The sequence below is a fragment of the Pteropus alecto genome, unplaced genomic scaffold (assembly GCF_000325575.1).
Source record: "Pteropus alecto unplaced genomic scaffold, ASM32557v1 scaffold40, whole genome shotgun sequence".
Taxonomy (NCBI): Eukaryota; Metazoa; Chordata; class Mammalia; order Chiroptera; family Pteropodidae; genus Pteropus; species Pteropus alecto.
The window spans coordinates 17,341,949-17,354,331 of record NW_006431919.1 but is presented as its reverse complement, the minus strand read 5'-3'; the positions used below and the strand labels follow the sequence as shown (position 1 = coordinate 17,354,331).

At 54.5% G+C, this 12,383-nt stretch overlaps 1 protein-coding gene across 1 annotated transcript in view; it reads left to right on the top strand.

Annotated features, from left to right (window-relative positions):
• The first annotated feature begins 6 nt into the window (after positions 1–6).
• Positions 7–12,383, top strand: part of STK10 (serine/threonine kinase 10) — an 88,744-nt gene continuing 76,367 nt past the window's right edge. Inside the window, exon 1 of the mRNA XM_006906513.2 lies at positions 7–177. Within this exon, the coding sequence (XP_006906575.1) occupies positions 22–177 (156 nt within the window). The 5' untranslated portion in view covers positions 7–21. The remainder of the gene's footprint in view (positions 178–12,383) is intronic.

Sequence of the window (12,383 nt, the reverse complement as noted above, 5' to 3'; positions counted from 1 at the left end):
TCGGCTCCCCCGCCCCCAGCCATGGCTTTCGCCAATTTCCGCCGCATCCTGCGCCTGTCTACCTTCGAGAAGAGAAAGTCCCGCGAATATGAGCACGTCCGCCGGGACGTGGACCCCAACGAAGTGTGGGAGATCGTGGGCGAACTGGGTGACGGCGCCTTCGGCAAGGTTTACAAGGTGAGAGCGCTGGGGGTGGGTGGCCCGGGGCGCCGGCTCCGGTTACTCGGGACCACGACTCGGGAGGGCGCAGAGGAGCTGCCTGGCCCCGAACTCGGGGTTCCAGGTTCCTGTCCTGGTGCCCCTTGTTCTTTAGAGGGTGGGGGGAACCTCGCCTAGCCGGGCTGAGTCCCCGCGCGCTGCCCCTCACCCCCAGCTCCGTTTCTGAGCACTTCCTGTGCGTCTGTCACTGCGCTCGGCGCCGCAGGGGGAGACAAAGGGGCGCTTATAGGACCGTAGTTAGCATCCGCGAGGGCCACCGAGGTATCCGGTGATACTGGGCAGACTTTTTAAGAGCGCGCACGCACATGCGTGAGAATGCCGGGGCGATGGACAGAGAGACTAGGCTGCTCCTGGAAAGGTTAGGACCTGTGGAGTTGGAGACACACCTGAAGATGAGCCAGGGACAGAAAAGGTGGAGGGGTTTGCCCTAGAGTGACGAGTTAGGCTTGGAAAGGTGGGCATGGGGCTGGGCGGAGGGCGAGGGCGGGGCCTCGTGAATACTGCCCCGAGGAGGTCAGATTTGATTCTGTGAATGACTCACAGCTGGGGAGTCTCCCAGCCTGCAGCCACCTTTCCCCTAGAGTCATACCCAGCGGAGAGCTTTTGTGGAGGGGGTGGTCCGGGCCCAGCTGATTAATTCTAGGCACGTTTGCAGTCTGGTTCCTGCTCCTGTGAACCAGTTTCGAGAGGCAGAGTTGTGTGGGGACCCAGACGCTTCGGGCTGGACTCCACCCTTTCTCTGATCTCCTTTTCCCAGGAAACCCGTTACTGAGAGAATCCGCCAGGAGGGCGCCCCCTTCCAGGCCACACCACCCTCCTTGGGACTCCTGTAGCTTGCTACTGAGAGAATCCGCCAGGAGGGCGCCCCCTTCCACACCACCCTCCTTGGGACTCCTGTAGCGTGGAGAGCACTCTGACCCCAGGATTGCCCTTTTAGGAGGCTGGACCCCAGGAAGGGCTTTTTTGGGTCCCCTCCTCCCCTCTCCCAATGCCCCTCAGGACTTGCTCTCTTTGCCTTGAAAGGTGGTCTAGTGGCTAGTCACTGATGTGTGGTGCCTGGACTGGCAGCGTTAGCATCACCAGGGAGCTTGTTAGAAATGCAGAATCTCAGGCCCCACCCTAGACCTACCAATTTATCGTGCATTTTAACAAGATCTCCAGGTGATTGCTAATAAGCACATCAGAGTTTGACAAACACTGTTCTAGAGGCAATTTTGAGGCCAACTAGGCCCATGTGGTCTCTGTTTTGTTACCTTACTACCTCCCCTCTGAGCTGCCACTTCCTGTACCAGGGTGGAACCCCCACCGGAGCAAAGGTTCTGTGGTCGGAGGGGTTTTGATACCTTACTACCTCCCCTCTGAGCTGCCACTTCCTGTTCCAGGGTGGAACCCCACCGGAGCAAAGGTTCTGTGGTCGGAGGGGCCGAACTCTGTAGCAGGACCTCTGTACTATTCGGGGCCTCTATGTCGCTCCCACCCGTGGCTCTCAGGCCGCCTTGCTTTGCTGCCCTTCTCTGCCTGAGGGTTCTGCGTGTGTTGGAGGGTCACAGGCATCGTCTTTCCAAGGCACATCTTTACCTTTCTCAGAGCTGCATCATTTTCCTAGTGGCACCAGGAAGCTGTCCACGGCCTCGCAGCTTCCCATAAGTAAGCATCCTGCTGGTGTCCTCGCCCTCCCAGGACATAGCTTGCACTTCCAAATGTGCTCTGACCACCGGGAGGGCAGCTGGTCCCTTGGTCAACTCACCGCCTCCTCCACGTTTTCCAGAACTTGCATTTGGTGTTTTTGGTGCATGCTGTTGTCTGTGCGTGATGTTTTTTTCCCTGAGGGGTGGCTCTCAATGGCAGTCTTGTCCCTCTCCCCCCAGTGTATCCTGGCTTCATGTCCTCGTTCATTTTCTTTCCATCCTAAATGCCCGACTTGGCTTTTGTGCTGGTGACATTGCCCCTTGTGAGTTTCGGTTGTCATTTCCTCCTCTTCTAGCCTTGTGAACCTCTGCTGCTACTTTGGAAGCTTCCTACAAAGGAACTCATCTGATTCACCAGTTATTTTGTCTAAAACGTCTACTGATGATGAGTCCAGTTCTCAAAGCTGTGAGCTGGCTGCCTCCCCTGTATCTCCAGCCCCATGTTTTTCTCAGAATCAAGACAAGAGAAAGCTAGACCGAGAGCTGGGTGCTGGATGATACACCTGGATAATTTGTTATGTTACCTGCCTGGCCTCTGTGTGTGACCCTCTGATCCAGCCCAACCTCGTGTTGTGCGTGGGGACACTGGGGCCCAGGGAGAGGAAGGAACTAGAACTCAAGGCTCTGGGCTTCAGTGTTACACTTTCCTTAGTTGCCAGCTAAGGAAGACCCATCCTGGGTCAGAGATCCCTGTCACTCAGGCGTCCTGCCCTGGAGAAGTGCTGCTTACTCAGCCCCTTATAGTTGAAGTTGAAGCAGGTGTCGCTTTACTAAAGACTCTAATGAGAGACCATAACTCCTTCCCACTTTATTGTTCTCTGGCATGGCCACCGTGGCAGTACAGGTCACACGTTCCATCTAGGTTTCATGGCTGGTACCAGAACTTGCATCTTGACACGGCACCTGGGGAACCAGTTGCCCGTGAGCTGGGGAGGTGATGGCCAGCACCATCTCCTCTCGCTTTTCTAGAACCAGCAGGTCCTGGCAGCCTGGGGGATAAGGCCTTCCTGAGAACTTTCCTGGCATTCAAAGCCTTAGAAATCCCAATTTGTCAGTTGCTGGTCAGGAGAGGACTCTGATGGCAGATTTCCTGATGAGAGTCTTGCAGAGGCTCAAATCCTAAACATTAGCAGTTTCAAGATATGAAGCCCCCTTCCTCCTCGTCTTGATAAGCCATCAGTCAAGCCTCAGGAGAAAAAAACAAGGTAGGATTGATTTCTGAGCAAAGTCAAGCTTATTCTTCCCTAATCCTTATGCAATTGCAAATTGATTTCAGAAGGTAGTCATTTTTAGTTCATCACTAGATACAAAGTAAAGGTCACAAGCTACATTGTTTCAAAATTCTTGCCCTTAAAAATACTCTTTATTCTGAAAACAAAGGAGAAGGAGGAGGAAGCGTTCGATACCATGTTGAGTAGAAAAAAGCCTCCTCCAGCGGGTGTGCTTGCTATCTTAGCACGTGAAACAGGTCTACACTCACGTGGCTAACACGGACGAGGAGTGTGACAACACGAAGGGCTGGCTTAGCAGGCTGAGGGGATTTTTCTGCTGCTTGAAAACTGTATTGGTTTTGATCTTATGTCGTCTTCAAGCTTTTAACAGGTTTATGAGTTTGCAAAAAAGCGTTTTTTTAATTAAAGCAATCTAAGTCCCATCAGTGGCTGTTGACATTTTGGTGTATTTCTTTCCAGACTTTATTGATTTTTATGGTGAAAAGAAGATTTTTCTAATGCAGGGTTGTCATCATCTACACCTACGGTATTTTTTTTTTTAATGCTATCTTTTATTCCTAAGGCCTCTTCCTGTATTATTCTAAATACGTCACACGGACGGTCTGGGAAGGCTCAGCGCCCCCTTGATCTTGATCTTATTAGATGTTTAAGTAATTTCTCTTTCTCTCCCTTTACTATTAAGTTAAAATTGATTCAGCGCTTATCATGTGCCAGGTGCTGTGCTGGGCACTTACATAATACTGTCACTCTGCTGTCATGTAAACATGTGACCCTACTGATCCTGCGCTGTGAAAATCACGCAGTAAAACCGGAGGCCTTGTTAGAAGAGTGGGTCTAAGGGCATGACACTCAGAAACGTCATCAGGAGCCCATCTGAAAAAAAAGACAACCTAAAAACACAGTTGCGCAGTTTTACACAAATCGTGCAGATAAAAAATACGAAAGTATGACAATAGATATGGCAGTGTACTGTAAAAAAGACCTGTGGAGTGCTTCTGGGGAGGGTTGCGGGGGTGGAAAGAGGGTTGGGTAAACCAGGTGGACAGCGAGGCGCGAGATGTGCCTGGGTGGGGCTCAGAGCCGCGCACAGGTGTTGGAGGCACGCGCCTGCGCGTTCTGTGCATCCTTCGCCGCCCAGTTCAGCGGGGCGCGGTTTTCTGCGTTCACCTCGTGTTTCTGGAAGACAAAACGGCACGTAAGCAAATGCGAATTTAGCATTTCCATGACATTGGTCCCTAATACATTAGTGGTGCTGGGACAGGCTTGGCGTTTTCAGTGTAAGCGTTGCAGCCAAGCTGACTGTACCCCAATGCACGGCGGTGGCCCTCCGTTGGAGACCTCAGGTTCCCCCTGGCTCAGAGAGTCATTGTCAACCCACTTCCGTCAAGTGCCACATCCTGCCCTGCTGGTCCTGTTCAGACAAAGCAGAGGTTCAGTGAGGAGTGAGCTGTCAGGCCTTTCCACCCCTGGCGGCCAGGACCCTTCTCCCTTCACCCCCTCTCCTGCCTAATGGTTTAAAAGCCTGGGTTTCCGTTCAGTGTGTCGTTGTCGTAGTCTCCCCCCCCAACCCCGCCCCCTTTTCCGGAAAGAGATCTGGCCCCAGGCAGTAACCTTGTTTCCGCTCAGCCTAGTGTTTTTAAACAGAAGCCTGTGCTATTGTGAGTAGGTTCCTGGCTGGGTCCTGAAACCAAGGTGGCCTGAGCTTCCTGGGTGTGTGGCCCACCTAGGGGTCCGCCCGGGTCGTCCAGTAGCTGATTTAGCCCTTGCCACACTGAGACTTTTTGTGGCTGGCTCCAGAGCAGGCCAGGGTGAAGTGAGTTAAAGAACAAACCAGAGCCCCAGCCCCCACGATTACCCGGGGCCCCCTGGCCTCCTTAGGGTGCCTGGATGAGGGGCTGCCGTCCCAGGCCCAGCTGCTGCCAAGGGCAGTGGAATAGCATGGTAAGGGTAGAAATTTGGGGCTCAGTAGGACCTGGGTTTCCACTCCAAGCAAGTGATGCTGCTCCCTCTCTGAGCCTCGGGTTCTTGTCTGTAAATGGAGGTGATAATTTGGACAATTTAGCACCTGATTCCCACCCAGGAAGTGGGCAGAAAAGAAGATACTTTATTATTATCGATACTCTTGGCATTAAATGGAGCAGGTCCTGGCCATTTACTGCTGCTTAACTGGAGCCGAGGCAGAAAGACTAGTGTTTGTAGCTTGTCCTCTGTACCAGGCCTTCTCGCCTCGGTGCTGTTCGGGGCAGGTGATTCTTTGCCGTGCAGGACATCTTGTACATCGTCGGATGTTAGCAGCATCCTCACCTCCATCCACGAGAAGTACCACCAGTGTCAGAACCACCACCCCTCCACCCCCTGCCGGTGACAGCCAGACATGTCTCTAGACATCGCCACATATCTGGGGGCAAATTTCCACCCGTTGAGCATCACTGCCTCATAGAAATGAACGTGTCTCAGTTCAGCTCGGCAAACAGTACGTGTTCACCTCTGTGTGTCAGGGCCCTGGGTGCACGACAGAAGACTTGGGCCTTGCAGCCAGAAAGCCCAGGGTTCAAGTCCCGGCTGCCCCACATAGCAGCTGTGTGTTGTCGAGCAGGTGGCTTGTCTCTGAGCCACGGTTCCACAGTGGGGCTGAGACTACTACTCGCCCCACAGAGCTGCTTTGAGACTTAGACGAGCAGCTCACACGAAGGGCATAGCAGTGGCCTGAAGGTGCTGAGGATGGGCCGGTGGCCTCCCCTGCAGCTTTCAGTGTGACGTGGGGGAGGAAGGAGGAAGGTCTGCTGGGATGAGAGAGTGTGTTGGGACAAGGACAGGGTTAGCGGTGAGAGGGGAAGACTCTCACCTGGCAGGGCAGGTGAGATGGTGACAGAAAGCTGGAAGCCAGGGCCAGGAGAGAGGCTGGACAGTGAGGCCCAAGGTGGCTGGCTGGTGGCCTTGAGCCTAGTATGGCCTATGCACAGGTTTGTGTACCTCCCATGTGGCCGAACCAAATCTGAAGTGACCGCCAGCATTTTGACGTCAAGGAATTTCACATAAAACCCCAGATTTCTGTCGTCTCTGGGAAGATCAGATAAGCTGGTACCACCCTGCCCGCATGCCTGTATGGCCACATCTGCGGGGACCGAGACAGCCTCTGGGCCAGCCCTGTCCCAAGGAAACGTAACACAAGCCACGTATGCCAGTAAAATTTTTCCAGTCGTCTCATTCAAACAATGAAAGAAACAGGAGAAATGAATTTTAATAGTACGCCTTAGCGAATGCAGTATATCCAAAGTATTTTCAGCATGTAATTGAATCGGTATAGAATGAAAGAAATAGTTAATATTCTCTCATACTAAGTCTGAGATTGAGGAGTGTTTCCCACTTACAGCGCATCGCAGCCCGGACCAGCCATTTTTCAGGGGCTCAAAAGTGACATGTGACTGCTGCATTGGGTGGTGCAGATCTGGCCTCTACTGTCCACCACCACCTCGAGCCCTCCCCCTGGCCCACTCTTCACATTTCAGTTGCCTCCTCAAGCCCAGTGGTCCATGGCTTTGGAAGCTGGGCTTGGCCTTGGGGCTGGCCAGACAGGACCAGATCTAGAATAGTATTTGAGGGCCAAGTCAAGCGAGCCTTGAACGTGAAGCCGAGGAATTTGGACGTGACAGTTTTGAGCTCACCTAAAGTCTTGCCTGCCCCAAGTCCCCAGGCCTGACCAGGTCGGGCTTGTGTCGTGTTAGAGAGGAGCTCTCTTTGGTGGTCACCAGAGGAGGGCGCGCCCAGATCATTGGCTGCCCAAGGCCAGGGTGGCCACTGATGAGTGAAAGCTGGGGCAAAGTGACCACGTCTTGGTGGCTGGAGCAGGCTGGGGTGGGACAGAAGACCAGAGCTGCGGTTGGGTCCAAGTCACGGCCCAGAGAGAGGAAGCAGCTGATGGAAGGCAATCCGCCTGAGAATGAGATGTCGTATATGGATGGGAGGCATGGAAAATTCTAGAGAGCTAGGCACGGTAGGAGGAAAGAGCAGAGAGGGTGAGATGGGAGGACGCTCATGTTTGCCAGGGATCAGCGATGGTACAGGAACGTGGTTGGGGCCCCAGAGTTAGCGCCCGGCTGTCCCTCTTGCGGGTCGTGCGATGCAGAGAAAATGACTCACCTGTGCCTGTTTCTTTAGCGGCAATAGGAATGGCCCTACCTTGTAGGATTGTTGGAGGATGAGATAACCCAGGCAAACCACTTGGTCCAGGATACTGGAAAAGCTCAAAAAAGCATTAGCCATTAAAATGATTAATTGAGCACCTACTGTGTGCCAGGCACTGTGGGTTCCAAGGTGCATGAGGTAAATGAGTAGGCGTTTGGCTTGTGCTCCAGCCCTACCTGTTCATCAGTTAACTTCTAGCCCCGTAAAAGGTGGCCGAACATTCTCACGTCACACCTGATGAAGCAGAGGCCCAGAGATGTACAGTGACCTGCTAAGGGTCACACAGCTGTTCTGTGGCAAGCCTGGGACTCGAACCCAGATCTCTCTAGCCAGGAGCCTGTGCTTCCTACTGGACAGAACAGAGGAGAAGACGAAGCAGCTCACTGGGAGGAGTGTGTCCAGGGCCACTTCAGCGTGGTGTCGTCCCCCTGCGGCCTTGCCGTTGCCCTGCCTAGGGATGTGACCCTTCTCCCCAGGCCTGTCACAGCCTCAGCTGGGGCTGAGCCCCCGATGACGACGGTGGCCTCTTGTGCAGAGGAAGCGGTGACGGGGGCAGGCCGGGCTAGCAGAGGAAGTGGCAGGGCAAGGGGGCGGGCGTCGGGGTGGGGAAGCTGGGTGATCCTGGGGCCCTGGTGGGTGTGGGGCTGCTGGTGCCACAGTGGCGAAGGCGCCTCCCGGGTGCTGCCAGCAGGGCGGGGAGGAACTCACCCCGGGGAGCCGCCTCCCCCCGCCGCCCCCCGCTTCCTCTCTCAGTTCTTTCTCTTCTCCTTTCTCTCTGCTTTTCCCTTTGCTGCAGTGTTTTTTCTTCCTTCCTCCAGAGCTTGCTTATTTTTTTTCCTTGCTAACAGGTCATGCGAGAGCCAGAATTCAGACCCTGAGCCTTGGGGGCCTAACCCCTGTGCTGGCGACTAAAGAGTTAACTCTAACCGGCCTCCGTGCAGTGGGGGAGGAGGATGGGAGCCCAGGATGGGAGCCCAGGATGCCCAGCCGTGTTCTGCCTCGTTTTCTGCCTCGGGACCTTTGCCCTTTCCATGGCTTCTACCTGCCACTCAGTTCCTGTGACTACCCAGCTGGGGCTCCTTCTCATGCTCTGGGTGTCACCTCAGATGTTCCCTCCTTGGACAGGCCTGCCCTGACCAGGGGCCCAGCTCCCTGCTACTGTCCTTCAGAGCTCCTGTCACAAACGGATGCTCTGGTGTGTGTCCTTGTTTATTTTCTGTCCTGGAAGAGGTGAAGTCCCTGAGGACAGGGAGTTATCCATCCATTGTGGATGTGACCTGCTCAGTTAATTTCTGCTGAAGGAACGAATGAATGATGAGCGAATAAATGCTACACCCAGCATCTGCCCCGGGTGCCGGCCCCGGAATGAGTTCCTGGCTTTCTCTCCACGTCACCGCCTCTTTGCTGTGTGACCGCGGGAAAGTCGCCTCACCTCTCTGAGCCTCAGTAGCCCTCGTCGTGAAACGAGGATCAAACTAGTGTCTCCCTCAGAGAATTTGTGGGGATCGAGACATGAGGCCAGCCCTTGACGTGGTGCCCAGCACAGAGGAAGGAGAAGTGAATGCGACTGTTGTCATCGTTGCGATGATGATGATTCTGTGGGGTGACTAGATTGTCTGGCCTCCTGAGGCGTGACAGAGGCAGATTCCCAGGTGGCTGCTCCTGGAAGGACATTGGTCTGTGGGGCGAGGGGGCCTCAGGGTTCAGCCTGAAGCTTATCGCTTTCTCGCTGTGTTAGTTATGAGGATAAGTTACAAGGAAAACCAGGAGTCAGTGAAGATGCAGGCCCCAGCCCAGCCTTCGAGTTCACTGCTGAAGGTGGGGGGCAGTCTCTACTCCATGCCTGCCCCTTGGCCAGTCAGTCCCGGGTGGCCGAGGCCACTCTGGGGTGGCCGGAAGAGCAGCGTTCACACCCTGGAGGGATGCCTTCTTCCCTCCACCCTCCTTCCTGGAAAGCTTGCCTTGTCTGCCAGCCCAGGCCCTGCTCTCGGCCCTCCGAGGCGGTGACCACTGTCAAAGCTGGCTTTGTCACACTGCGGCAGTGACCCCGTCGGAGCTGGCAGGCCTCTCTGCTAGCCCCGGGACTCTCTCTGCCTTTGGTTTGCCCCTCTGAGCTCCGGTGCCAGGCTGGGGAGGCCTGAGCTCTTTCTCAAGCTGCCTCACCATCCCACCCCTACTTCGAGGCAACAGAAAACCCATCGCTGGGGCCGAGGAGGGGGGACTGGTGTGCCTCTCTGTTAGTGAGGGACCTGGGCCAGTGCCCACCTCTGATCTGTCTGCAAGCCCGTCTGCTGCGGCCAGCAAGGTGCACCTCACGAGACCCCTGAAGCACCCACACCTCTCAGCAGAATCCCGCCTCAGAGGTTCCCGACTTGGAGATGCTTTTTATCCCACAAGTCCTAGCTCGGCCATTGTCTTTGCTGTGCAGCCTTGGGCAAGTGATACCTGTCACAATACCTGTCACGAGCGGGACATAGGTGTCTTTACACTGTGATCTTATGCGGCCGGTGCCCAAGCACGGACAGGACGGGGCAGAACTGGCTGAGCTCAGCTTCTCATCTAAGTTGTATTCAGTGTTAGGGCGCATGGGGCGGGGTGGGGGTACCCGCCTGTGTGACCAGTGAGGGTATCAAGTGGCCCAGCCATTTGGAGAGCCGTCCGGCCACAGGTCAGTCAAGTCCCAGACTTTTGGGTTCAGCACTGTGTGACCAGCGTCAAGAACTTGACAGTGGGGACTTGTCAGTCAGGGAAATAGTCTGCCATTGCTGCAGACGATGCCGTGGAAATGTCTTGTTATCCGAAGGGCTGGTCGTGATACACTGCCAGGTAACAGGGAAAATGACAAGTCAGTGTGTACAGTTTAATCCCATTGTATAAAGCGTAGAAAAAATGTTTTCTTGGAGAGAGTGAATACTGAGCAAACATCTGTGGGACACTCGCTACGGCCCAGCCCTGTTCTAAGCGTCTTTCATATATTAACTCATTGGATGCTTGCGACAGCCCGCCAGGACTGCTGACATCTTTACAGAGGAGGAGAGAGAGGGCCAGAGAGCTCACTCCGTCTCCTGGCGTCTCACAGCTGGGAAGCGTTAGGGTGGATTGCCAGAACGATCCGGGCGCACCCGCAGGAGGAATACTGGGAGATGCAGAAGGCCCCGGAGAGGCTTTTCTTCTTTGTGCCATTAGATTTTGAGGATTCTCTTTAATGAGTTTATATATTGCTTTATAGAATAATGAAAAAACAGGACAAAACCTGAATCCCTGAGGTTCGGGACTGCCTGGGGAGCGGGGCTGCTGAGCACGCGTTCCTCGAGATTGCGGTGAAGGTCACGGACGGAGAGCCTGAGGTGCTGGGTGGTGCGGGGACCAGAGGAGGCCCTGGGTGGGGAGCTTCCTTCTTCTCTCCCCGTCCCTGCTTTTGACTCCAGGCCCCCCTCCTGCCGTGACTCAGCACCTGTCCTCCACTGGTGAGAGGCAGCCTGGGAAACCTGGGAGCCAGGGCCCCAAGGAGGCGGAGCCCATGTCACCTTCTCACCTCCTTTATCAGTGATGTGCAAGCTTGGATTCCCTCTCACTTTTGAAGAGCTGAGATCTGTAGGCTCCCATGTTCCTGGCCAAGTTGGACAGGTTGCCCAGGTTTTCGGCCAAGGCCTTGGTGCGGTATCTTTGGGGCCAATCCTGTTTGGGTTTTGGTTTTTCATTTGCTGGTGCGGAAGGATTTCGAGGCTCGGCGTTCCCCTGCCGTGCCAGCCCGGCTCTCCAGGCTTCTCCTTCCCGAGGGAGAGAGTATCGAATGCCTGTCGTTGGAAGCCGTGTCACTCCTCTGCTTTCGTGCTTCATAATCTTTGTCATCCTTAAGTGTCACTCGTTCTGAAACCAAGCCGTCTCATTTGTTGCTGAGTTGAAACTTGGCCCTGGCAGTTATTGACTGGGAAGTGGTTTCTTTCTACTCGGTAGGGCTTATTAACTGTGTGTGTCCTGGCCCCGTCACAGCCGTTGGCTCCTCTCAAGTAAAGAGAACCCCTCTTCCCAAACTGGGGAACCGCTAGAGGTTCAGGAATCTAAATGTGTTGAGAAAACGGACTTCTCATCACTTTCCTTTTTCTTACGTGGATGACCTCATTTCTCCCTGCAAAGCGGTATAAACACCAATGCATCCATCCATCCACCCACCCATCCTCCCACACACTCATCCTTCCATATGTCCGTCCATCATCCACCCATCCACCCATCCACCCATCCACCCATCCACCCATCCACCCATCCACCCATCCACCCATCTGCCTACCATCCTCCCACACACCTATCCTTTCATATGTCCGTCCATCCATCATCCTTCATCTATCCATCCATCCATCATCCATCATCCATCCATCATCCATCCATCATCCATCCATCCATCCATCCATCCATCCATCCATCCATCGCCCATCACCCATCATCCTTTATCCTTCCATCCATCCATCGATCATCCGTCATCCATCAGTCATCCTTCATCCTTCCATCCATCCATCCATCCACCTGTCCACCCTCCTGTTCATCCATCTGCCCGCCACCCGTCTAGCCATCTATCGACCATCCTCCCACACATCCATCCTTCTGTATATCCTCCCATCCTTCCATTCATCCAACCACCCACCCTCCTATTTGTCCATCCACTCACCCATCTGCCCACACATTCTCCCATCTTTCCATTTACCTACACCCTGATGCTCCCATGTATCCACTGGCTATTCTGTGCCCGGCTGTGGGGTAGACTAAAGTGAATCAGACATGGGCTTAGCCTTTCAGAGCACAAATGGCTGTGGCACCAGGTGGTCTGTGACAATAAGGTGTGAAGCCCTAATAAGGCATTCTAGTAGAGGGGTGGGAAGGGGTTCTGGGAGCGTATCACGGGGCGGGCTCTGGCCGAGTTAGACTTTGTCGGAGGGCTAATACACAGGTTATGCGGAAGGCACCTCAAATAGAGGAAAGAACATAAAGGCGTGGAAGCAGGAAGCAGGAGGACACGTGCTGTAGCAGGGGATGGACACGGGGGGGATGGACGTCACGGGGTATG